The 26,184-nt window shown below is 41.6% G+C and overlaps 1 protein-coding gene across 1 annotated transcript; it reads right to left on the reverse strand.

Moving 5' to 3' along the window:
* Positions 1–46: 46 nt before the first annotated feature.
* LOC137285251 (myosin heavy chain, striated muscle-like) lies at positions 47–25,355 on the reverse strand. The gene is made up of 36 exons (XM_067817561.1): positions 25,289–25,355; positions 21,611–21,947; positions 21,045–21,188; positions 20,651–20,807; positions 20,425–20,452; positions 19,825–19,930; positions 18,398–18,490; positions 17,696–17,759; positions 17,059–17,157; positions 15,665–15,768; positions 15,098–15,349; positions 14,861–15,010; positions 13,190–13,360; positions 12,740–13,043; positions 12,560–12,633; positions 12,106–12,193; positions 11,830–11,947; positions 11,388–11,645; positions 10,779–11,244; positions 10,326–10,535; positions 9,996–10,141; positions 9,269–9,359; positions 8,940–8,996; positions 8,162–8,248; positions 7,658–7,824; positions 7,423–7,501; positions 6,920–7,165; positions 6,363–6,559; positions 5,655–5,787; positions 5,081–5,297; positions 4,484–4,724; positions 3,859–4,051; positions 3,010–3,270; positions 2,366–2,605; positions 1,541–1,741; positions 47–724 (listed from the first exon to the last, which is right to left on the reverse strand). Exons 2-36 carry the CDS (start codon positions 21,806–21,808, stop codon positions 569–571), a joined length of 5,796 nt encoding a protein of 1,931 aa, XP_067673662.1. The 5' UTR covers positions 21,809–21,947; positions 25,289–25,355; the 3' UTR covers positions 47–568.
* Between the last annotated feature and the right edge of the window lie 829 nt (positions 25,356–26,184).

The following is a 26,184-nucleotide window of genomic DNA, read 5'->3' on the forward strand; positions in this document are numbered from 1 at the left end:
TGATCCATATATTATCCACTATTTGCAAGTAAGACTAAAGAACCAATCATTAAAAAACATTTATTCAGGTTCGTAACAAAGGTGTGGAAGCTAACATGTCTAGAAACTCACGAAAGACAAATATTCACAAAGTCATGTCTGTGAGCCAATACACTGTTATCGAGTGTTCGGTTGCGGCGACGGACCCCTACCATGGTCGTTTCATTTAACACTTGCTTCTGAACGTGTCAGAGTTTGGCACTTGATGAGCTAGTCCAATCCTCCAGCCCTACAGTAAGGCTTATGAAGCGAATCGAGAGCTGAAATGCACCTAAACATATCCTGGGCTTCAGTAGCTAGACTTCAAATGCCCAGGTTTGATATCTGTGGGTGCATTTACTTGCATCATTTCAGTGTTAAAATGACGTCGGGTTTTTGCCAGTTGTTGCGGCTTATCTCAGAATGGAATGAAAGTCGATCCGTTCACCTCACTCAAAAAACACTGTAAACTGTTTAAAATATACATAAGAACAATAGTCTCTCCGGATTCCACAAGCAGAGTGGGCGTGGCAGAACGTGCTATAGACATTTAAACAAAACTGGACACGGTGCTGGACACGGTGCTGCGGTTCTTGGCTCTGAGTTTGGAGAGTGCATTCTCAGCAGAGTCAGCTCTCTCCTCCGCGTCGTCCAACAGCTGCTGCACCTGTCGGTACTTGTTCAGGTTGATGTTGGCCAGCTCCTCCTGCAACAAGCCAACATAACGATAATAGTATGTCCATGTATACAACGCCACACCAGGTATGCTCATAGCTCTAACAATGAAAAACACAGCACACCATTGTCCCGGATTACCCATGGGCCAAGGTGCCTGTGAGGTTAATAGTCATGTGACATATTCTACCGAGAGCGCATTTTCTGGTGGCCATATGTCTAATGGGAGATCACATGTATCACATGTATCACATATATTTCGTTGCCGGGTAGGTCTGAACTACTAGGCGGGAAACTGGCAAACATGGTCACCCATTCAAGCACTCTCAGTGCCAAACGTTGCTTAACTTCACCTAATTGTTACCTGTTCTATTCACAGGTAACCATCGATCACCGTTATACTAGACACACCTTCATATATGCACCTTGGCCACCTTCCTGCGCCGCCATTCTAGTCAAGTTTGAATAGTGGAAACCTTATCGCCTTCACGCACCGTTAAACTAGACACACTTTCATAGATGGAATTTGGACATTTTCTGGAACCGTTACACTAGTCACATCTTTCTTGGACAATCTTGATCATCTCCAACCACTAGTCACACTTCCGTAAATAAAAACGTGATAACCTTCAAGCACCGTTAGATTTGTCGCAGTCTTCGCACAATTGGTCAACCTTGATCATCTTCATTTGATATTGGTCAAGCCTCCTGAAGCAACTCATATTACCAGAACCTAAATCTACTTTGGCAAAGCGATGCCAGCATAGTGACTATGCGTCACATAACTATGCCAATTTCTACTTGTCAGAAGAAACTTTTTAGGACTGTCTTTTGAATCTTAACTTACCGCCTCTTCCACTTGTATTCTGAACGTCTTAATCTTGCCGTTGAGTTTGTCCACGTACTCCTTGAGTCGGTGTTGGTTCTTTTTCTCCTCCTCGGCCTGGAAGGTGATCTCCTTCACTGCTCTGTCGGCTCTGCGAGCCTGTTTCTGGGTATCGGAATGGCGGCGCACCTCGTTCTCCAGATCAGCCTCCACATCCCGGAGCTACAAGCAAGCCACATTTTCTATGAATGTGGTCTAAAGTATGTGGTGCCTGTTTGAATGTGAACTGGGGGTAGTTATTTGGGATAAACGTTTTCAGGATAGAATTAATTGGGCATCTGTTGTAAATTTCACAGACTTGAAATTGAGCATGCACTGCGGTAAAACCTGAATATAAACTGCGTAATCTCTTGGCGTAATATCATTGCGTTGATCTAGATTCTCCAACCGTTTTGATTGATCATGAAGGAACATGGACTGATCCCCCTTTTTCGTGTGGTTATCGATGTAAGAATCGTCCAGCTTTTAAGCTTTTTAGCTTTGACACTTTTTTAGAAAATGTTGGTGCTCAATATTCTCAAGCAGTTTTTTTCACAGGAATGTAATATTTCACTCGATTATATGAAAGCGTGTAGCATATTAACCATGTTGTATTCTTTTACTGAGATATATTGACAAAACGATCCAATGAAATTAGAGTATTAGGAGTATTGAAGATATTATCTTCCACTTAGAAATAGACCAAACGGACTCCCGCCACGGACAGGTAAACACATGCCATACGATGGAGATCCATACTAACACTAACAACACATTGTAATTCTAAAGATGATGTGTGTTACCCACCTTCTGTTCTAATTTCATGGTGGCTTTCTTGGCCTCCTTGACACCATTCGACTCTGCCTCCTCAGCGCGTATAATCAGCTCCTTCACCTGGTTTTCCAGACTCCGACGGTTCCTGTCGATGGACTGAGCATGGTCCTGTTCATTACGGAGCTCTTCTGAGAGACGAGCAACATCCAAAATGGCGCGCTTAAAGTTTTCCTCAGTAGTATGGAGATCGCCGCTCAAGTCCTCTAGGTCGCCCTGCACAATACCAACAGAGTCATTGTCAGACCTAAGACGTCTGCCAGATAGTTCTCCCAAACCCTTTCACTTATACTGTCACGAGAAACAAACCAAGCCTGAGAGGGGTATTAAGGGTTGATAAAAATATGAACAAATCAACAATTTGTGTCCCATACACCAAGCGTAAAGGAATATTAGGCTTGGACCAATTAACAGCTCAAACATATTGATTCAGGTCGTATATGGTACACTTTGTTCGGTCATTGATGTATATCAATCAAGCAGGTATTTAATGCCTCCAATAACAATGTTCGGACCCAGTCTTAAAATGAGTCAGGGTGTAAAGAATATAAAGACTGCAATAACTTGTCAGTGTTAAAGTAAAATTAAATAACTTACAGTTCCTCACATCTACCCCTCACCTGCATGGCTGAGATGTCAGTTTCCAACTTCCTCTTCTGTCCAGACACGGAGTTCAGCTGGGCAGACAGTTCGTTGACGCGGTCGAAGACTTCTTGGCATTCTCCTTCAGTCACTTTGCGAGCACGTTCAGAAACCTCCAGAGAACCTCGGAGTTCGTCACACTCCGCGTTCAACATATTGTAGCGCCTCTCGGCAGCTGTCACAGCTTCACGAGCCTCGTCCCGAGCACGTTGGGCATCTTCGACCTGAGACTGGACCTCCTGTCGGGTATATAATAATAGTTGTTGTTTGTATGCTTGTTGTTTAAAGTCGAATTTAGCTAATTTCCAGCCTGTAAATAATTACTGTTAATAATCTGAACCAGACAATCCAGTGATCACTAACAACAGCATCGAGCTGAGCCGTTGGGATACGATAACCCGTGTCAACCAATTCCCGTTAGTCGCCTTTTAGCATGTGTTGTTAAAGATCAATTCTCACCCAGATCAAAAAGGGTATAAATGCGCATTTATCAAGACTGGTTCTTACAGGTCATTGTGTTGACTCCACCACTTCAACTGGTGCAAACTGTAATTTAAATATTCTAAATATCTTCTCTTTAAGATAAATATCAGTATTTAATTCAAATACCACCACAACTAGGTCATAAGGCATTACTTGGTCAAAATGCTGTTTACGGGCTATACTAAAAAATCCCTAACAGTCGAAAGGGTCTTACGATAGAGACACCAAACGGGTTACGCCAGGTTAAGTTTCAAGGAGAGACGTTTTCACGAACGTTTTTCATGTCCATTACAAATCAATACGAACTTCTTTAAATATAATACGCATATAAGAATAAAACATACACTGATCTGCTGCTGGTATCGCTTGGCATTCTTCTCGGCATCAACACGGGCGCGGTTAGCACTGTCCACAGCCACTTCCAGTTCGTTGATGTCCTGCTCAAGCTTCTTCTTTATCTTGACGACCTCCGCTTTGCTCTTTGTCTCAGCGTCAAGACTGGCCTGCAGGGATTCAACAGCCTTCTGATGATTGCGTCTGTAGGATATATTCAAGAACATATTGAAAGCATCAACTCATGAATACTCATATTGGAACCAGGGAAAGCAATTACTTAGAGGTAGTATGTCATCCTTTAAGAAGGACATGAACGAATGACACAATCCTGTAGTATACCATTCCCTGGTTGTGTATGTCAGAGTAGCAATTAAGCTGCGTATTCAACAACATCCAATGCTTTTACACAAATCCCAGTTAATTATCATAATGTCCAAATTTCCTAAGAATATGTGTGCTCTGAGATGTATAGCTAAGTCAAGCTATGTCCTTTATCAGAATCACTTCGTTCTGTGACGATGCCTAGTTTTGGTATAAGGCAAAATAATCCGTGTCACATCTTCAAGAAAATGTCGCTGAGAAAAACACTGGTGTGAAATTAATGTGATCAGAAAATGTCATGTGAAAAACTACCTGGAGCTCGCGAAGTCGTCTTCCTTCTCGCTAAGACGTCTGTCGATTTCACTGCGAACTTGGGCCAGCTCCACCTGAACGCGTAGAGTCTTGGCCTCTTCCTGTTCCAGACTGACCTCTGCCTCCTCCAGGGCAACTCGTAGCTCCTCCTTTTCGTTCTGGGCACGCCTACGGGCCTTGTCGATCTCTAGAGCACTACGACCACCGTCTGTCAGCTGGTCAGTAAGATCACGAATCTCCTCTGAAAAACGGCATTGGGTGCATTCGGATCAGGGCATGGGTGATTTTTGTATCATACTCATTACCTATTGCCCTGTCAATACAGTATACAGTGGCAACGATTCTTTTACAATTTACAATATATGAATTCAGCAGCATTCCAGCAAGTGCAAGGTGACGGACACCAAAGGGCTTTATATATGGTTAATGTTCCCTTAACTATATCAACCCGTAAATCGGGTGCTGATCAAATGATATGACATAGTTATCCTAATGCTTCACATGCTGGCTCTCTCTGTCAGTGACAACGTGACGTATGCACACTGACCAGATTACGTGTTTTTGCACTTTACGTCAGCCTTAAAACAGCTGTCTCACCAGACAGGTTCTTGTTCTCTCTTCTCAGAGCCTCCACGGAGTCATTGGCCTCGTCAACCTGGGCCCTCATACGGAACACATCAGCGGCAGCGGCACGGCTCTCTCTGTTGGCTGTGTCCAGCTCGTTCTGGAGGCCCTTCACCTTGCTCTCCCACTCTGACACGGTCTTGTCGAATGAACGCTGCCTCCTCTCAAGGTTGCTGGCATTGGCGTTGGCCTATTTGTAATCAAATGACCATTTTTATGTATAAGTCGGCAAACATGTTTCCATCAGTATAATTATTCACAGACACATGTACGTGGTACTGTTCTAATCATATAATGAACGATGATCGAAGTAGAGACGTTTTATCAATAAGGGAAGGGTTTATGTCGAATATGCTAGTCAACGTGTTGGTATAAAGAAGATTAACAGAAAACTTGTGAGATTTCGTTTGTTGAAAAACAGACCTTCTGGACAAAATACACAAAGGGACGTTACTCTCTTACATGATTCTTTGATGTTTGAACGTGTTTACTAGACTCTTAGGGTCAGAGAATACTTATCCAAAGTTGAGTAGAACATAATTCTCACCCTCTCAGCGTCAATCATGAGATCCTCAAGCTCTCCCTGCAGCCTGAACTTGGCCTTTTCAAGACCGGTGGCCTTGTTGTTGGCAGTCTCCAGGTTTTCCTCTGCTTCTGAAAGTTTGCTCTGAAGACGACGCCTAGTAGGGAAGAAGACGTAGGCTTATAATGGCGAGGTGGGGTAAAGTGGGATCTAAAGTCGCTCTTAAGAATATTACACACATATGACGAGGTACATGCGCGTGTATGTGTGGCTGTTTATGCTAGCCCAGACGTTAGCCGGTTTTATAGTGCCAGTTCACCGAGATATTAGGCCTCAGTTTAGCATGGATATCCCACTCAGACACATTATATCATACCCCAGTCCTTCCAGTACGTATTAATGCCGAGCGCAGAGACCAGCAAGTACCATGTTTTAATGTCTTTTCATATGAATCCGCCCGGGATCGAACCCACGACGTTTCGCTCTCCAGGAACAGTATCTGAGAGATTACACGCGAGAACTGATGACATTAAACTGTTAAAGGGAATCAAACCTGTAATTGTGAGCCACATGATTATCCGATCCAACAGCACCTGTGCTTCTATTACATCTACACATACCATATAGGATCATCAGATGATGTTGTAAATATAGCATGTTCTATTGAGGGGAACATTGTATTACACTATCACTCATCATCTGAAATTCAGGATACTGGAGAGTCAATATCACCTTGCTTCTTCCAGCTCTTCAGCGCGAGCTTCGCCATCGGTCTCAAACTTGGCTCTCCACTGCTGCGCCTCGCTGTTGGCCTTGGACAGCTGCCTCTGAAGGGCAGTGCGGCTATCCTGTTCCTCCTCAAGCTGTTCGCGGATGTTTTCGATGTCGGCGTTCAAGTTTCGGTTCTCTGACTGCAGCTTCATGCGCACCTGTAGCATAAACATAGGAATGGTAAGAGTTCCCACAGTCAGGATTCATTCATTCAACAGCGGAATAAAATTAACTGTCCTCCATATATGGCTGTTACAGGTGTTTGCCTGTGTGAAGCTCTTGAAAAGAGGGTCTCATTATGTAACACGCTTGAATAACAGATATAGCTATGGTATCAAGCTCATTTACAGGTATACGCCTTGCTTGACGCTCTTGTAACAGAGGCATGACCCTCTGACCGTCTTTTCAAGAGGTGCTGAAGGAATGACACTCTAGTAATATAGGAGATCAATGTATGCCACAAGCCGAATTGTTCACAGAGGAAATTTCACGTGGGAATTATGTGAAGTGAAACTTACACGAGACTCATCCTCGAAACCTCTCCTTGCCTCTTCCAGGCTACTGCTGAGAGCTGTTTTGTCCTTCGTCAGCACACTAACACGGTGCTCAGCATCCTCAAGCTGGCGCGTGACGTCACTGACTTCTGCCTGCAAGCGATTCTTCTGAGACTGGAGATCACCGTTTTGGCGATTACTTTCATCTAATCTAGCGTTCAGCTCTGATAGCTGAGCCTCCATCTGTTTTGATACCTTGTCGGAGACACCCTGAAACAACGTGAAACACAAAGTCTTCAATATCTCTTCATTTTTGTCATGTCCCACAAGTACTGTTCCGATCTTCGAGCTTCAATCTTCATAATTCAATGATCTATAATAAAGCACAAGGTGGATTCAGTATATATATTATGATCATTGCTACTGTACCATTCAGACTTCTAACTGCTTGTCTGCATATGCCAGTTTGATCGATGGATTATGGACAGAGTGAAAGTTATATATCACTTATACGTAAATGTACTGACGCTTGATATGGGTCTGGAATCAAGCTGTGACTGAAGTTCATCAATGTCGCTCCTCATCTGGTTCTTCTCCTTTTCAAGCCTAGATGGACAAGAAAATGTTTTGATAATTATATGGAAATCTATAAATCGAAACTTTAGTCTTTGCCGCGACATGTTGTAGTAGTACTGTATTTAAAAAATCACATCCTCTTAGATGAAAGCAAAAGTCAATTCAGTCACAAAATACGTTACTTACCTTTGCTTCACCTTTGTCAGTTGGTCCACCTGGTCGCCGAGCTCGTTAGCGGTGTCTTTAGCTTTCTTACGAAGGCTGGCGATCTGGGATTCATTCTGGAGTGTTGACTCTTCCAGTTCACGACGAAGTTTAGCGAGTTCCAGCTCTCGTTTTTTGTTCAGTTCCATCTGTAGCGACATACCACACTCCTCATATAGCACTGTCCAATACTTTCAGGTGTGAACGTTGTTCTATATCTGTATTGTTACCTAACCATTTGAATTCAATTCAGCTGGCTAAAGGAATGTTAATGAGCTCCTCATAAGATACAAATGCATAGATTTAAAACCACAAGTGTTGACGGCTTTTATCTTGTACACAAAGCAAGTACAAAGCTTTGTTTTCTTGTATATGTCCCACCCCTATCATAGTAATAACCGCCAACACACAATTAGCCATTATTTGTCAATTTCAAAATAATTATGACTGCTACTTATGAGAGGGCCTTTATGGTCAATGACAGACCTGTACAGCCGTTGCACCTCCGGCCTCATCAAGACGAATGGACAGGTCATCCAATTCGCGTGCCAACTCTGTTCGCTGCTTATCGACCTAGAAAACACATAGTACAGAACATATACGAACCACATTTCCCTTTTTGAAATAACAAATTTTTCACATTGTTAATTGTAACGTGTGCCCACATCTCCCATTTCCACATGTACTGAGCACGCCTCCTTTGTGTACATCACAGATACTGCACACATCAGCGTATTGTACATCGCATATAGTGTCCATTGTCCATTGTTCGTCATTTACACTGAACACAACCCACTATTGTACATGACACAGATACTGCACACATCAGCGAATTGTATGTCACATATAGTACCCATTGTCCTTTGTCCATTGTATACACTGAACACAAGCCGCTATTGTACATTAGACAGATACTCCACACATCAGCGTATAGTATGTCACATATAGTACCCATTGTCCATTGTCCATCGTTTACACTGAAAATAGTTCCTTTTTCAACATTACACATACTGACCACATATTAACTGTACATGATCACATCTTTGCTGACCCACACCTGCTCGTACGCCGACCAGGTATTGACTACACCTCCCCGTAGTATATCACACATTAATTGATTCTTGAGTGACGTGTTTACATGTTACACTGTGTCACTACTGGCATGTGACATCCATGATCGTACACCAAAATCCGTTACCGGCTGATAGGTACACGACAGTGACTACAGATATCACTCTCAACACAAAACAAGGTTTCAACCTACCTTTCCTCTCATCATCCTCTCACTTTCGAGTTCCTCCTCCAGCTCCTCCACGCGACTCTGTACAACAAAGATAGTCACCATCACCTTTACTATTCACAGTATTTGTGGTAAATCTTTACGTCAGGCAAACCAAAGGCAGCATATTCCTACGGGACTCCTGTAGCTTTCCCGTCATGAAACATTTCATAATCAGCAGTGTTTCAACACATTGTGTTGTGTAATATGAGATTATTATGTTGACTATTACAAGTATAAAATTCATAAATGTAAATTCTATTCCAGATACTTCTGATTTCACATGCATCAGCATACAAAAAGTTAAAGCATACTTGGAATTCCTTGATTTTCCTCTGTTGCTGAGAAACGATGGTCTGTTCATCTTCGAGTTTGGTGTTAAGACCTGAGATTTCAACGTCTTTCCTAAAAATGTCATGTTTTGACATTTAACGACAAAATGTTCACTCTCGCGGTCACAACATGCATGCAGACTTTCATTAAATGTAAAGCACCCAGACAGGTACTTTCTGCGAGTGTCGTGATAATGAATTGGTATAACTCACTATTTCAATGATGAAATATAAAAGAATTGTGTACAGACAAAAAATCACTTCATCACTGCCATGTGGACAAACACAACTTCAGAGTTATTAATATTCCTCATATCCCTTTAAATACAAGTCATTAGTCGCTCAATTTTCGGATGGTGTAATGCTGTCAGAAATATGTGCAGGTATCGCCAAGTTCTACAGTTAGATCTTCAACTTTTTACCTCGACCAGAACCCTTTAGTGTTAATAGACAGTGCAATGGTTACAGTAGTTCTTCAAGTACATTTTAGGGACCATTTGTATATAGACGTAGGGAATTACATGTATATATGTGTTCGCTTAGTTTAAGATAATCTTTCACACCTCTTCCGAATATATCGTTTCAACATATTTCTATAAACTTATGGTTAAATGTGCCCAAATCAGTGACTCATATAATACTGACACGTCTAAAACTTTTAACTGCTTATATTCCGAGGAATATTTAACAGGGACAACTGATTATATACCTCCTCAGTAAATCTTCCTGTTCTCTCTTTATACGTTCCAGGTCCTCCACAATCTCCTGAGTTGCCTTGAGCTCCTGTTCAATCTTCCTCTTGGCCTTATCAACATCACCGCGCACCTTCTTTTCACGCTCTAGGTTGTCCTCCATCTTAGTTTCAAAGAAAATATCAGAGCGTGAAGGTCGCATGTATTATATTTTTTCCAAACAGCTATATCATACAACAATATCGCTGAGAATGAACATGCGTCACTCTCAGATTGATTATTTTTACAAAACAAAATTAACGTTATAACATTGAAGTGAACACTAAATACGACTGTTCAGATCATACCTCATCAAGTGTTTGTTCTAACTTGTTCTTTAATTTGCTGAGGTGATTGACTTTGTCCTCCTCTGCCTGGAGCTCGCTTTGGGTCTTTTTGAGGGTATCGTCGATATCTTTTTTCTGTTTGGACAGCTTGGCAAACGCATCATCAGCATTTGCCAGCTCATCCTGCAGACCAAGAATCTGTTTGTCCTTGGCCTGCTTATCATCTTCAGCCTAAAACAGAAAACACCACAAATGATATGTTTAAAACAAAATGATAATAACTCATAAATGCTACTAAGGGTAACCTTTGATTCGTGCAGTGAGTGGAATTTTACTGTTATTCAAGGAGCGGTTATTTTATTCAGATAGACCCTATATACATTTCAGGATTACTTGACCATGTACTTGAGATCAGGTGGATGTCATCATCATGTCACTATCATCATGTGTTAGCAAACATGTATTGCAGCTTGCCTTTTTCAGGCTCCCCTCCAAGTTTTCAACATCTTTCTTCAAAGCATCTTTCTCTGCCTCCAGTTTTTTACGCTTTTCCGCAGCATCAGCATTTGCATCTTCTTCGTCAAGGAGGCGATCTTCTAGCTCTTTCACCTGATTCTGAAAATCTTCTTTGCCTTTCAAAAGCTGTTCGATTCTCTCTTCACAGTCATCAATGGTATCCTGTTGGGTCTGAACCTCCAGGAACAATTTGTTCTTGGACTCCATCAAATCAACGCTCTGCTCCTCAAGTTCCTTGCACCTCTGAGTAACCTTCGTAAGTTCTTCCTTTGTCTTTGCCAGTTCCTCTTCTTTCTGTTTCATTTCATCTTCAGCGGCTTGAATACTGAGAAGCGGCTTGACCTTGGTGTAAAATCTCCACCAGAGCCAGTTTCTCATTGCAAGCCACTTGCGGATGTTCTTCTGGATCAACTCCAGTGCAGTTCTGTAGAAACACCGAACTCATTAAAGCCATGTCATTACAAAAGTAAAGTTGTATGTTTCATTTCCATTACAAAGCAAGAAAACATACTGCATCACCAAATCCATTCATTATTTTATCATTACTCAAGTATTCATTTCTAATACCTCTTATCATCCAAATTCTTCATGAACTTGCGCTTCAAGTACCCACGAATGTGAGCCTGGAACAAACAACAAATTGTGCTGAGACGATCGTCACGGAGTTCCTCCAGGTACCCCAGAATTCCAGCTTTGAAGAAAACTTTGGTGTTACCCAGACGGTACTCGTCCTTGCTCAGTTCCAGGGCTTCAAGAATCTTGCCAGCAACAATCTTGCCTTCAACGAAGCCTTCTGGGATAGCGTTTGGAGCCAAGATAGAATATCTGGGAAGAATCAGACAGATGTTTGCTCAAAGACGATATTGCTGATCGGAGTGGGGCAATACCGTTACTTATTGCGTTCAATAATAAAATTTGATCTTGATGATGTCATGGTTGAATTGTGAAACAGTAACATTCTCTTTGGCATTAAATTGTAACCAGAAGTATGAGAATGACATATACGAACCTCTGTTTGAACTCAGAGTAGACGACTCTGCTAGGGAATCCCTTCCTGCAGATACGGATGCCCTCCAGGACACCGTTACACTGAAGCTGGTGGAGGACAAGATGAGCGTCAATCACACCTGCAAGCACGAGATCAAACCATGTCCTTGTATCTATACACATTGTAATCATGTAGAGCTAAACTGCTTTATGAATATAGTGTTACATGTATTTGACTTTTTGTTTTACAAAGTCATCACTGATACTGTTGGGGCGAAAGAAATATCAGTTGGTTTACCTGGACTTTTTGTCTCGTTGGGAATGATGCAACGCACGAAGTGAGGGTGAGTGGTGTACAGATTCTTCATCAGCTTGTTCAGAGACTCCTGTCACAGAGTATAAAGAGCATCTTTGAAGCAAGAGACACCTAACAGAAGTAGTTATCTATGTAATTTACTCTAAATGCCTCTTTGTATCGGTGCTGAAAGGTCCAATCAATAAACCTGTTGGTGGGGTCAGCATTACGTGTGTTTTAAGTGTACGGGGTTACAAATGTTCCTTCCAAAATAGGAGTGTCATTGCTTGAGTAAATGATAGTTCTGCTCCTAGTTTTACCTTCCATATGATCGTGATTGCCCTACCAGGTAATGCAACGAAATATATCTTGCCATGTAATATACCTTCCTTGGCACAACTGCCTCATGTGCGCAGTAAGTATTTCACTTGTATCAGATATCATGACGTGTATTTACCCTGTGAACTGCAGAGATAGTCTGGAATGCAGAACTCTTCTTCTTCTTCTTAGCACCACCACCGCCAGATGTATCTAAACACAGTCCAATCATTGCTGTTAGGATTAGTAAGAAAAGACAACACCAACACGATATTGTCGTCAGATGCATCTTTGTAGTAAATGCATAATGAAGACCTACCCTCGGCTGGGGGCTGGAAGAGAAGGGACACCAGTGGTTCCTTGGATTCTTTAAGCAAATTCACCAAGGTTTCGTTGATAGGATCCTTGTTCTTCTCGAGCCAGCCCCCGATATTGTAGGGCACTGTTCCGGCGTAATGCTTCAGGGCGAAGTCACCATGGTGACCTCCCTTCATAGATTTTCCAGGCTTGAGGAAGTTGGGAGACTTGCCCATGTGGTTCTCTGTCAGTTTCTCCTTAAAGCTCTTATCAGTTGCTTTTGGGAACATGCACTCTTCTTCCAGGATTGACAGGATACCCAGGGGCTAAAACAGATGAATATATGTAGATGTTTCATGTCTATCCTTTAGAGAGTGTATTAGTAATAACCAGAAAAATATAAAATGGTTACTGATACCAGATTAGTAAGCATTATTACTGCCAAGACTAAAATTAGCAGCATTTTACATACCTTTTCAATGAGTTCTATGCAAGCCTGCAAGTCCATGCCAAAGTCGATGAACTGCCAGACAATGCCTTCCTTCTTGTATTCTTCCTGCTCCAGCACAAACATGTGGTGGTTGAAGAACTGCTGCAGGCGTTCATTGGTGTAATTGATGCATAGCTGTTCGAAGCTGTTGAACTGGAATATAGGTATCACAGGATTGTTGCAACTAATACTGTAATACAAATTTATCTGGGTCGGGTTTACAGGAATTATGTTTGTAATCTTATATTATGATATCCAACGTTCGTTGGTGTAGTTGATACACAGCTGCTATCGAAGCTGTTGAGCTGGAATAACAGAGCAATAAGAAACAAAGCGTCACTTCATTTGTATCTTGCGGGCATGTTCATATCCAACCAAGGGTAAAACATTTATACAGCAAAAGCCAGTAAGTTCATGTGCTCAAATAGCTATGCGCACGTTTCGTTGACGTCGTTGCGGGTGTTTTTCACACTATTATCTGAAAATGTATAGCTCTAATGAGTGTGATCAATTTTTCATATAAGTTTAGTACAAAATCGTCCATTTCGTGGTATTTCGAGGTATTTGCGTTGTTCTATACAAAGTTGTAAAGTGATCGGTTTTAAGTGATATGCCATACTCCCTAGAAGGTTTGTTTAGCCACGTAAAGTACTGGAGTTAAACTTTCCTGTTAAAGTCGGATTTACTCTTTTCAGCATGCAAGCCATCTATTTATTTCGTTTAGCTTCTTATGTTGATTACACAAAATTTTCGTTCGTATTAAATATATTCTCTTATGTTATTATCGTAGCATACCAGTTTTCATCCACTTTTACCGTCTAAAATATACCGTGAACATCGTTCTAGTTCTAATTTGTATTTACATTGTTCCGAAAATATGCCTTATGTAACCTTTTGTGCATAATATATATTAAATAATGGTTTGGGATATTTCTAATCCTGTAACCGTTCCTGTTATTTGATAAATTGCATCCAGTTTGTGACTTTCTTCCACCATTTCTTCCATATAGTATTTAGAGCTCTCCCATTTAACAAATACATTTGTTTTCCACTTTTTTTAAGCCATTGTGTTGGTCAATCTAACAATGGACATGGACAAGTAAGATGTTTCGCAGTTTGTGTACGGTATGAAGACCCAACAGCGTCTCTTCTGAATTGAATGGAGCGTTGCTGTAGCCTAGTGGTCAAGCGTTCGTTCGTCATACCGAAGGCCTGGGTTTGATTCCCTGCATGGGTACAATGCGTGAAACGCATTTCTGGGATCCCTCAACGTGATATTGCTGGAACATTGCTAAATGTGGCGTAAAACTAAACTCACTAATTCTAAATTACATACATGGCCTTGTATCTATTCCTTTGTCTATCTTCCCTCTTAGTTATACACTAATCGTTCTAATCAAGAAACGGATGTGTTTAATGTCCACTTCATTTTCCTTATACTGATGACAGTTTTAGCTCACGCCATGACTTGTCTCAGGGTTAAATTCAACGATGTAGCTGTCTACTGCATGACAGTTAGGACTATATCTATACATTGAAAATGGTTAGAGGACATGTTTTTGTATTCTAATACGAAGCACACAAGAGAACTACACATTTAGATCTGAAACTATTTCAGTTGTGGCATATACTTCATTGGAGATGAATACATACATCAAAGATCTCGAATCCAGCAATGTCCAGGACACCGATAAAATAGTTCCTTGGTTTCTTGGTGTCCAGAGAATGGTTGACTCTCTTCACAAGCCAATTGAAAACGCGATCGAAGAGAGATTTAGCCATGGCACCGACCGAGTACAGAACCTAGAAAGAGTACAGAAATAACGTCATATGCTGGGTAAATTGTCGAGTTAATAAGTATACAAATTCAATTGCTAAAGAGTAACTCACTTGATCTTTGGTACGTCCTTGGGTGACGTAATCCATGGCCACCTTGATCTTGGGTTTACAAAGAGCCTTCAGGAAGTCACCACAGTTGACACCCAACAGGAAGGAAACCTTCTCAGCCTCAGCAGTGCCATCTGGCTCAGCCTGTTCACCCTTCTGTTTGAACTTCATCTCACCCAAATGCAGAATGGAACCAGTGCACTTGTAACAACTTACTTTTTCATCGGGGGTGAAACCCAAAACATCAAACGCAGTCTGCAAAATATGAATGCAAAATGTACGAACCATTAAAAACTCGCAGGTTACCAATGAACCTTGTTAACTAAAAAAATATCTTGACAACCCAATGCAAGTCACATTGTCCATGTAGATCTTCAATGTACCTGCTAGAACTGAATGGTTGTGAAACTAACATTATATGTATGCATGGGTATGTGTGTGCGTGCGTACTTACGTACATATCTCAGAGTGTCAATGGTTAAAGCGGTGAAATGATCATTTATCAGTGTTGGATTTGCTTTCCCATTACAGCAGAATAACGTGATTTTATACCCTCGAAACAATACTCACATGGGTGGTGTTCATTTCTTCTACGTCGTCAATGCCATTCACGGTCAATACACCCTGGTTGATGAAGGAGTAAAGACCAGGGTCTGCTTGAGCCAGGATTTTCTCTGTGTAAATTGTGTTCAAGTGTAGAAGAATGACTATAAACAGTACTTGTGTTAGCTTTCAAAACACCTTCACAGTTGATTAAATTATCCAGATAATTGCATGTGTTATGAGGCATACCGTCTTTGGGTGGCATTTGAAAGTTGGTATGATCGACCACTTGGAGAGTACTGTGGATGTACAACTTCTTGAGTATTAGTGTGAGCGACGTGTCAGCGTAGCTTCTGAGGGAGATAGAAGCTGTATCGAAAAGTTGCTCATGTTGATAATAAAGGAGTTGTATACCCACAGAACCCGTTGTTTGTTATGAAGTATTTTGTTCGATGACTTTATTTACTTAAGGATTGACTGTGTGTTTCTTTCGTTGCATTGAGGTGTGAAACTAAAAACCAATGTGCAAAATGCATTAATCCGCGTAGAGGATTCTTACAAAAGTTTGCACACTTTATTCATACAGTTTGCACATTGGGTTTTAGTTTCATACCTCAATGCAACGAAAGAAACACACAGTCAGTTCTTATAATTAAATTCAACAACAGATGCTACAGGCTTTAAACAATATTTCTTTAAACAATCAAATTCATCGAAACAGGTATCTCCGATTAACAATTACGGTCTAAGAATTCGGTGAAGGCGTGACATGATTCAGGTGACTCATTTACATAAAATAACACGCCTACCAAACCATTAACCGATCAGCATACAGCACCCCCAAACAGCCGTCAATTAACCAAACTAACATCGGGTAGCGAATCAGAACGGAACAACACAACGTGACGCGTCCCGGTAACAGCGAAGCTTCAAGTTCAAACATTTGAATTATTACCAGCGAGCTGAAAGACTCAGTTTGAAAAGTGAGAACTGGAAATGAAGCCCGATTACATGAAGTTAGTGGAACTGGGATTGTTAGTGGCAGCAGTATTTGCGTAAGTGGAAAGAGGCTGTGATGTGACTGGGATTGCGATGCCATGAACTGATGTTCCATCGTGCGCATGCTCTTGTCGAGGCGTTACAACGTTATTAACGTTCACGGATAACTTTGAGGTGTTTGTTGATGTTAACCACAATGTTTCACTTCAGTTTTTATCCAAAGTTCATTAGGGTACCTCAGTGCAAGGGAATTCCCGTGTAAAGGTATTCCCCGACATTCCTCAAGTCCGAAAACAGTCCGGTTCGGTGGGCGTGGCTTAGCTTTTTAGATTCATTAGGAAATGAAATCAAAAGAAATGTTCCCAGTTAACCAATCAGATTGCCAAAATTTTAATGAACACAATGAAAATTTAATTATTTACCAATTACATCAGGAACAGCATTGGACAACATCTGGTAGAAGATGTGGTAGTTCCTTTCCACCGACTGCTGCTGGGTTACCCGGGACTTCTCAAGCAAATCTAGGATCAAAAGGTGAATGTGTGGATTTAATCGCAAAATATAATGATATGCAAGCGATAGCAGCTCAGGAAGGTGCGTCGCGCAATTATCAACAGAAAATATTACCAAGTAACAAAAAACACCTGCCAGCGCATTGTTTAACCTTTCAGCCACATCAGGTACACCCGGTGCAGCCGAAATCAGCAGAGAAAACACTAACGTGGCACCAGTGAGTGAGTGATGTTACAAACATCACCCCAAAAGCCTGAAGCATGTAATATACACGTCGTTTGAAGAGTTAATAGCACTGGATCTATAATCACAGTATGACCACATAGTAATAACAGTCGACCCTATTGCAGCCTGCGAGGTCCCCTATGTTGTTAATGATGTAATGAACAAATATGTTGGGTTTTTAAAACTGAGATCATTTAAGCTTTGTAGTATAAATATGCATGTATTCTGAAATGGTCTCGTCGCTATATGGCGGAAATAATGCCGATACGTCGTAAAACTGAACTCAGTGCAACTCCTGTATCGTTACATGCTAATACTCACATGTTTCAATATCAGCCCCGGCGATTTTTCCTGAACTGCCGAAATGAATACGCACAAATTTACCCTGAAAGATCAGAAAAATGACAGTGTCAGTGAATGAGGGGTGTGTTCGGTTCTGTGTTTGGTTGAGGGGTGGCGCATGGTCTTGTCTGTTTTATAGTCACATCCCACTGACAAGTCCCACAGATTGGGATCTTCCGCACGGACAGAGTATACTGACTCCTTGTCGACCAGTCCTTTCCTTCTATTTCTTTTACTCCCAAGCTCAGGGTAGGGTAAGAATAAAGACCATATTTTAGTATATTTAAGTATAACCTTACATTCTAGGGGCAGAGGCTATCTACAAACTACAAGACGTCAGTGCAGAAGAATATCCCGTCTTGACTGTCCTCAGAAACAGATTCTGTTTGTTGTAAAAGGGCAAACAGGCTTTGAAACCTAGACTACTGATATCACTGATTACACCACCAATAGTCCACGAAAAGGGTATGCATGCCTTGCTCTACCAGCAGTTCCTCGGAGGGACGAGGTCTGGCCTTCCTTTCACAAAGCACTAGGTGGTCGTAAGGAATGAGAGCTAGGGTTAACCTTTTTAAAGGCTGTTTTGTGAAAGGAGCCCTTGGTGTGATATTCACTGTTGCCAAAATTGAACATTTGCGTTGGTACAGGCTAAGACGTAATGATACAATAGGAATAACTTACGAATCTGGAGGAGTTGTTGTTACGGGACGTCTTGGCGTTACCGTAGGCCTCAAGAACTGGGTTAGCCTGAATGATCTGGTCTTCAAGGGTACCCTGAAAATCCGAACACTTGTGTGAATAGCATACATATATTGATATGACATTATTCCCTAGTAAATACTAATCTACGTGTCAGTCGAAGACACAACTAAGATTGATGACAACCTTGCACGTATTATGTTGGCTGTATGCGTCTGTTTCGTTCCATTCTTAAAGAAAAAAATGACTGAAAATGTACTAACTGGGGATGATATAAGGATTATATGTTTCAACAGATTTTGGACACTTTAACTCTGTAGTAGTCACGTGAGTCCAGTACAGGCACATGAACGACTGCTAAAATTAATGTATGCAGTGTGTTCGACCAAACTTGAAAAGACAGCGAAAGAGTATATAAATAAAATCTGTTAAATTTCTGTACATAATATCATTTCATACAAAGTCGAAAGTACCTTTTGACTGACACTGAGAGTTACGTGTTATCATAGTCTGAACTTTTACACAAATCATGAAGGCGGTTTTCTGCAAAATGTCATCAAATGTTGAATTAATAGTGAGTGTTACCACCACTGGCTTCAATACACGCCAAAACACGTTCGACGCAATGATGGTGCAAGACAGCTAACGAGGTTATTCTTGCAGGAGACACTGTTCCAGTTGTTGAGAGGTGACAGGTGACGTTGGAAGCCTTCTGACTTGCTGACCCATCTAGCCCAATAAGTGCTCTAGGGGATTCATCTCGGGAGAACATAGTGGCCACAGCAAACCAACGATCTAAGCGTTTTGCAGAAAGCTGTTTGTTAGTCTTGCTGTTCGGCAATCTCTTGTGGTTGTGGCTCAGAAATGCAACATCGCTGGTGGCATCCTTTTATCTTTCATTATGCTCCGAATAATCACAAGTGTAGTTTGGAGATAGCCAAAGTTCGCCAATCACGCATTTGCCGATGTCGAACTAGCCTGGTCCTTGTCAATCGACCGGTTTCGAAGAGTCAGATTCACTCCGATTGGGTCCACGTGCTCGAATACCAAGTTCTCATGTCGCCGTTGCACTGCCGTCGACTGTTACGGTGCCCTAGTGACGTCGCCGTTACAAGGCGATCTCTCAGATGAATTGTCCGGATGTGGCGATCACCGTGGTCGACCAGTCCTAGGCCTGTCTGACCTTTTTCCTGTTTGTCTTAGTCGTTGCATTAGTCTGATGGCAGTTTCTCGGGTGCAGCCTAAGGTTAGGCAATGGCGATGTGGTTAGCTCCTTGTTGGGCCATTCCGACAGCTCTCTCCTTCGATTTGCGTATATTTTAGTGTTCGTTTTACTATTGTGTTTCTCACGTCTAATACTATTTAGAGCAAGTTGTGTCGTGAATGTGAAAAACTTTCTGAGGACTTACTTTCTTATCATCGCCCTCCTCTTTCTTATCTCCTGCAGCAGCAACGAAGGCGAAGTAGGAGATGACCTTCTTGGTGTTCTCAGTCTTCCCAGCTCCAGACTCGCCACTGCAACGTCCAATGTTTAAATGACGTGATTGGAAACTGAACAAAGTTCCAGGTTTGTACCAATCACAACGTATTCATTCCGTCTATGCAGGTCCTATTTTCTTTTCACAAACACCAGTATCACAGAGTATCGTCAATAATGGACCAAGCTGGAATATATCTTAGGTTTTCGGCATGACGAGAGAACAAATATCCCCAATCAATGAAATGTAGCTTTTTGTGACAGAAAATGACTGATACATTCACAAAATGTTGCTTAACATGACCCGGAGCACTAGTCCCACTACTAAAGTTGACTGACCAACATGCTACTGAAGGCATGATAATACAGTCAACAAAAAGGGACGGGTTTATGAATATTTTGAGGGTTATTTTCATGAAATTGTTCGCTCAGTCTCCTTTGACAAGAAATCCCCAATATGTGAATGAGTCCTAACTTGTTCATAATGTAAAGGTTCATCGCAATTTTATAGTCGGTGATGAATATGACTTACGTGATCAACATAGACTGGTTCTCACGATCTGAAATACAAAGTATTGGAACATATTTGAGAGTACAGCATACTTTTCATATTGTTCACGACGAGTACTTGTATTCCTGCTATTCTGCTCATTAACATTCACACCTTTGGCTTTGATTCCGTCACTCAGTTATGGCCAACATTACGAGCGTGTCAATCGGAACAGCTCCTTATAACCAGACCAGGTCGAAAACCTTACCTTGCACCATGAATTGGTAGGCGTTGTCAGAGATGGAGAACAAGTGAGGAGGCATCTCGGTCCTTCTCTTGCCTCTGTACTTGTCAACGACGGACGGGGTGTAGATGGGGAGACGGCGGTAGGGGTTGATGGCGATACAGAACAGGCCTGAGTATGTCTGAAATACACAGGACAAAATCAGGCGTCAATTCTTTAGTTTACAATTGTTCTTTTTGTATAGAGGCATTAGGCTTATGGTTTAACGCATTATGAGAATATTCGTGTATCTCCGTCACCACATCGACATTTATCGAATGTTTATCAGTGCGGGATATATCAACGTTGGAACGTATGAGACAACAGAAACTGCAATTGTCTTGGAGACCCAACACATTTCACCAAACACATTACTCACATAGATCAATCCAGAAGTGTATCTGGATTTCAGATTGTACAAGACGCTGGCCTCGTTCAAGTAGGTCAAGTTAGCAATGTCCTCGATCTTCTCGAACTTGGGAGGGTTCATCGACTGGATGTCATCCTTCTTCACGGTTTTCGTCTGATAACGTAAATCACAAATGTTCATGTTCAAAAGTTTAAAACGAAAATTCTTCTAGAAAAATGAGTGAGCGAGTTTTGGTTTGTGCAGCTTTAAGCAATATTCCAGCATTATCACGGCGGGAGATACCCGAAATGGGCTTCACACATTGTACCATTGTGGGGAATCGAATCCGGATCTTCGGCGAGACGAGTGAACACTTTTACCACTCGGCTACCCCACCGCCTCTCTTCTAGAAAAGCTAAATGTCAACTGGGTAAGAAACAGGTCCATCAAAGGGAACGTTCTTTTCATCCAAATATTTCACACAATGATATATGTTTCCTACTATTAACTGCAGGGTTCAACACGCAATACCAAAAGAAAATAAATGAGAACATGTAACATGTAACCGTCCGATTAGAACAAATTATAATAATTACCTCGTTGGTATCTACGACAACGACTGTGACTTGTTCACCAGACTCGCCCTTGATCTCTCCGGCAACGAACCCATTCTCCTCGTCGGGTACCCAGCAAGCTGTTTTGGCATCAAATGTCTTCGTCTGTTCTTTCAGCATTTTCTTGCGGTCCACCGCAAGATACTCCATGTCCGGATCATTGACATCGTAGGAGGACATCTTGTTGGTTTGTTAAGCTCCCTTGTTATCGAAACAAATAAAATCCGAAACTGGGAGACTGTCTACAGATTGGCTCCCCGATCCCAGTACCGCTCTTGGTCGCTGAAGTCGATCGGAACAGCCCAAGACTCGAGTCCAGCTGGAATGACCAAAATAGCTGGTAAGGCTTGGGAAGCACGACAGTGAATAATAATAGCGAGTCAGCACTGAAGGAAATACACTAGAGTGAAGATGTATTGCAATCCGAGGAAACACACTATACGACAAATAAAGGATCTCAATCGGGGTGACTCTTGTATTTGAAACTATAGTCACAATAGTTGTCAAGCACATTTGAAGCAGTAGATATAACATCCATATCATCCTCGTTGAAGCTACAATTTCTGTTTCTATAAAGAACTTCTTTCTTGGTGTACTTGGTGAGATTATGATATGTGCAGAAGTCAGGATTACGGCGACTACTGTGTCTAAAGTATCTGTGCCAATACATTGTGGACACACCAAAACCTACCTACCACTAACACCCGCTAAAAACTGAGCAGCTAGAAACCTGGTTCTTTTCTACAACAACATGCACCATTACGTGACGCTGTAATAGTATCGTTTTGCAGAAATAACTTTGTCGTTGACTGATTCATTTTCTTTGTGCTCGCTGCAAGAACTGCCAAGAACTACTAGGACTATGTACGTTCCGTCATATATGAGGACCAAGAGGTTGTATTTGGAAAACAGAAGCGTCGAGAGTATACAGAGTCAAACCTTCTTCTAGGTTCAGAGCGACAACCACCTCAAAACCCAGTCAAACTCTCAAAACCCAAGCTGTGTATGTGTAATAATTTACTATCACCTTCTCACCAATTAAGGTAACAATCCATGTGCTCAATGTAAATACAAGTTACATAAGAAACCCATGCTGTTAGATCTAGATGATCCACCCCTACATTAAGAATCTCCTAATGATCCACAGATCAAGCACCAAAACTTTCAATGTTCCAAAACTTTCAATGCCAAATAGGTACTTATTTCGCGTTCTTGAGTGATAACATTTACAACATACATACCGCATTGTGCGGGCAAAGGGGATTCAAAGAATGGACTGTTGAACTTTCAATGTGTTCCGTGACTGACAATATGTTTCATCTGTCGCTTCTTGCAACCCCTTCTCGCAAGCGAATATCGGGATACAGAGTTACACCTTAGTGTTTATAAGGAACACATTTATAGCATAATGAGATGCTGAAATACCATGAGACCTTTTAATTTTCAGAGATAGAGATGTTAGTGTATAGTTGCTGTTTGAACCTGTTCTTGCTGGTGCTGGTTTTATACTGCTGCCCAACTGAGATACTACAAGGGAACAGACACGGATTCAAACACAATGTACTATACCGAGCCAGATAGTGATATTTCCTCCTTAACGCGGCAATTTATCTTCCCGTCTGGAAAACGTCCTTTCAAAACACTCTCTGACACAGTTTGATGCCGAGCTGGAAACATGGCAGGCTTAACACAACTACGCTGAAAGAAAACGGGTAGTAGCGCCGTGCCAAACTGAATGTGGTCGAGGCGAAGAAAACTTGTAAATCAAACCATTTTCTATTGTTGCCAACAGAAAATCCAATGCAATATTAATTGAGATTTTCGTATCTGAAAGTAGCTATGCACACCGTTAGTGGGTGGTATGAAAAACTCGTCAACCAGTGGCAACCAGTGTTGGCTGATAACCGGTGTGAAGAGAAGACGAACTGGCATTAACAACAAACACGTGCTTGGCTGGATGCTTCGCTAAGCGATATTTTTTGGCAGGCCATCCGTGACATCAAACTTGCTCGTTGTGACTAATTTATTTATGTGACGTGTTTTATCGACGTTACAAGACAGCGTAATTCGTCAGTCTTCAAAGTCTGGCCTTACCTCAGAGGTACAGATGACTAAAGCCTACATATTGTCGGTAATATAGACATGAACTGTTAACCCCCATCTGACGTAACTACATTAATGGTTACACGGAATAATGATTTCGGGGGACAAAAAGACTTTCTTCAAAGTCTGCATGAGCAAAGTGCTCGAAGCACTATTTAATTAAGTCCAAAGAGGAGTTACATTGGTTTTGTGCAAGTGATCACTTCAGACTAGTCTCCATGAGATTTATACAGCCGACATTGGTTTGCAACACCTGAAGCAATCCAGTCTCTTGTACTATGACAGTAATCGCCTTGAGCCTTCGGAGATTTGTTGATAATACTGACTGCATATATCCCGCAAACTCATATGCAAACACGTGTAGACATGTCAAACATAGCGGCATGACCTGACTGTTCGCGATGTCTTTACCAGTGAAATTCCGATGATCATTGGTATTGTTGCTACACTACAACACCACCACTGAATATGCTCAATAAGATTGAGTAGTGAATGTGTCACAGAGTGTGTCAGTATGCTGAATCAATTTACGAAACCTTTAGCAATATTCAATACTATTGTGGAAACACATAAATTCGAATGAGAATAACAAGAGCAGACTAAACGCCATCAACATTTGGGTAACACTGCACACTGAAACAATAAACGCCTATCATTGTGGCAGTCAGAGAATATAGAATATATTCACCTGAATATAGAAGTTGAATATACCTTAATCAATATTCTATATCGTGCTCACTTATGTTTGGAGGAAATTAAAGTCACACGGAATAAATTCCAAGCGACGTAATCAATCTCCAGTGTGCTGTTGAAGCAAATATTTTCCGTGGAACGAACGTTGTGTGGTATCCGTCAACACGCAATCTATTGCAAAGAGTCAGACGAGTGTTTGTGAGACAGCCCGTATAAGTGCATCCCCAGTTTCTCTGGTCGAAATGGTTTGCGGGATTCCAACGAGAAATGTGCAATAGTCATGAGAAATATCAGGAAGTTCACCAGTTCATCCTTTGAGTCCTTGAATTGTTCGCACAATACCACAGTGTGACATATGTAGAAGGTTTTCACAATGAAATAGACTTGACTCACAAATGCCACAAAAAACGTATTATGTCATCTTTTAACAGGATTTCAATAGAGTGCTGTTTTAGATGAGTACACTCTAATAACTTTGATACAGGTACAGATAACAAAAGAGTTATGTTTGTAAGTTAGCCTTTCACGATCCTTTGAAGCGTATTTATATTGAGTCGTACATTACGCTGTGGGTGGAAAACCCACCCTGGCACTCATCGCACAACACGTTCACAAGACCAAAAGCTCACATATCAAGGGAAGAAACAGGGATTCGAACCAACAGATGATCCAGGTACCTAAGAAAAACATTCTGCATACATGACGTGACAGCCCGCTTGGTCATGCCCTAAACATGTTTTACCATCAACGTCGTAAATATGCTCTTTTGGGTCTCATTCAAAATTATAGCAGTTGTGCACACTGAAAAGTAATTATGGAAATATCCATGTTTGAAGACGCACACTCAACCACCGACCAACCAACCTTAATTCAGATATCCATGGTAACGTCGCATCAAGGTAATCCAAGCGACAGTGTAATCCTGCTCAGTAATGAACATCTCTGAAAATCTATAAAAGTGGGGTTATCGGGGTTTCAAAAGCATGGTTCACTCGTGGTAGGCAAACACAGATGTTGTTTAGGGTATGTATAAAAGCAGGTTAAATCTCGGGTACATATATATGTGATGTGGTGATGTAATAAAGGTATTTGGGGAGGTATGGGGGTGAAACAGGTGCATCATTCAGGGGTGGTTGCCACTTTGGAGGGACAAACACACAATACCTTCACCTTTCACTCACGTTCAAAAGCCGTTCTGGTGGCGCCCAGTTGTACTGTGGATTTATACCGCCTATCACCTAGCCTGGTGCTGGAGTTTCAGCAGCCGAGAGGTGATTGGCTGCTACCACTTTCCCGACCAATATCCCAACTTCTCATGACTACATACACATCTTCTTAATATGGCCTGGGACATTCTGGATGGCTGGGTGGCTGTCATCTGACATCTAATAGTGTTCTGATTCTGAGAGATTCCCTTTCGCGAGTATCTCTTTACCATTTTCAACGTGCCATCATGGCAGAGACAGACCGCTTACTTCCAGGCATGCCACGCTATTGCAGAGTAATGGTGAAGAGATCAGCGCTTCACACAGAACATAATTTTTTGCTCATTCGTCGTTTGAGGACGATATCCTGTCATATTCTTTGACGTTCTTTTTCACATGAACGTAGGAGTTGTTTGGTATTGTTAGTGAACTAAAGATGCATACATGTATACGATGCTACAAAATTCCCACTGGTTATTATCTATTCACGTGATCCTGACACGTAGAGTGACATATCCTTCACCTACTGTGAACATGTGTATGTAATCCACGCTG

This window comes from Haliotis asinina, chromosome 5, assembly GCF_037392515.1.
Source record: "Haliotis asinina isolate JCU_RB_2024 chromosome 5, JCU_Hal_asi_v2, whole genome shotgun sequence".
Classification (NCBI taxonomy): Eukaryota; Metazoa; Mollusca; class Gastropoda; order Lepetellida; family Haliotidae; genus Haliotis; species Haliotis asinina.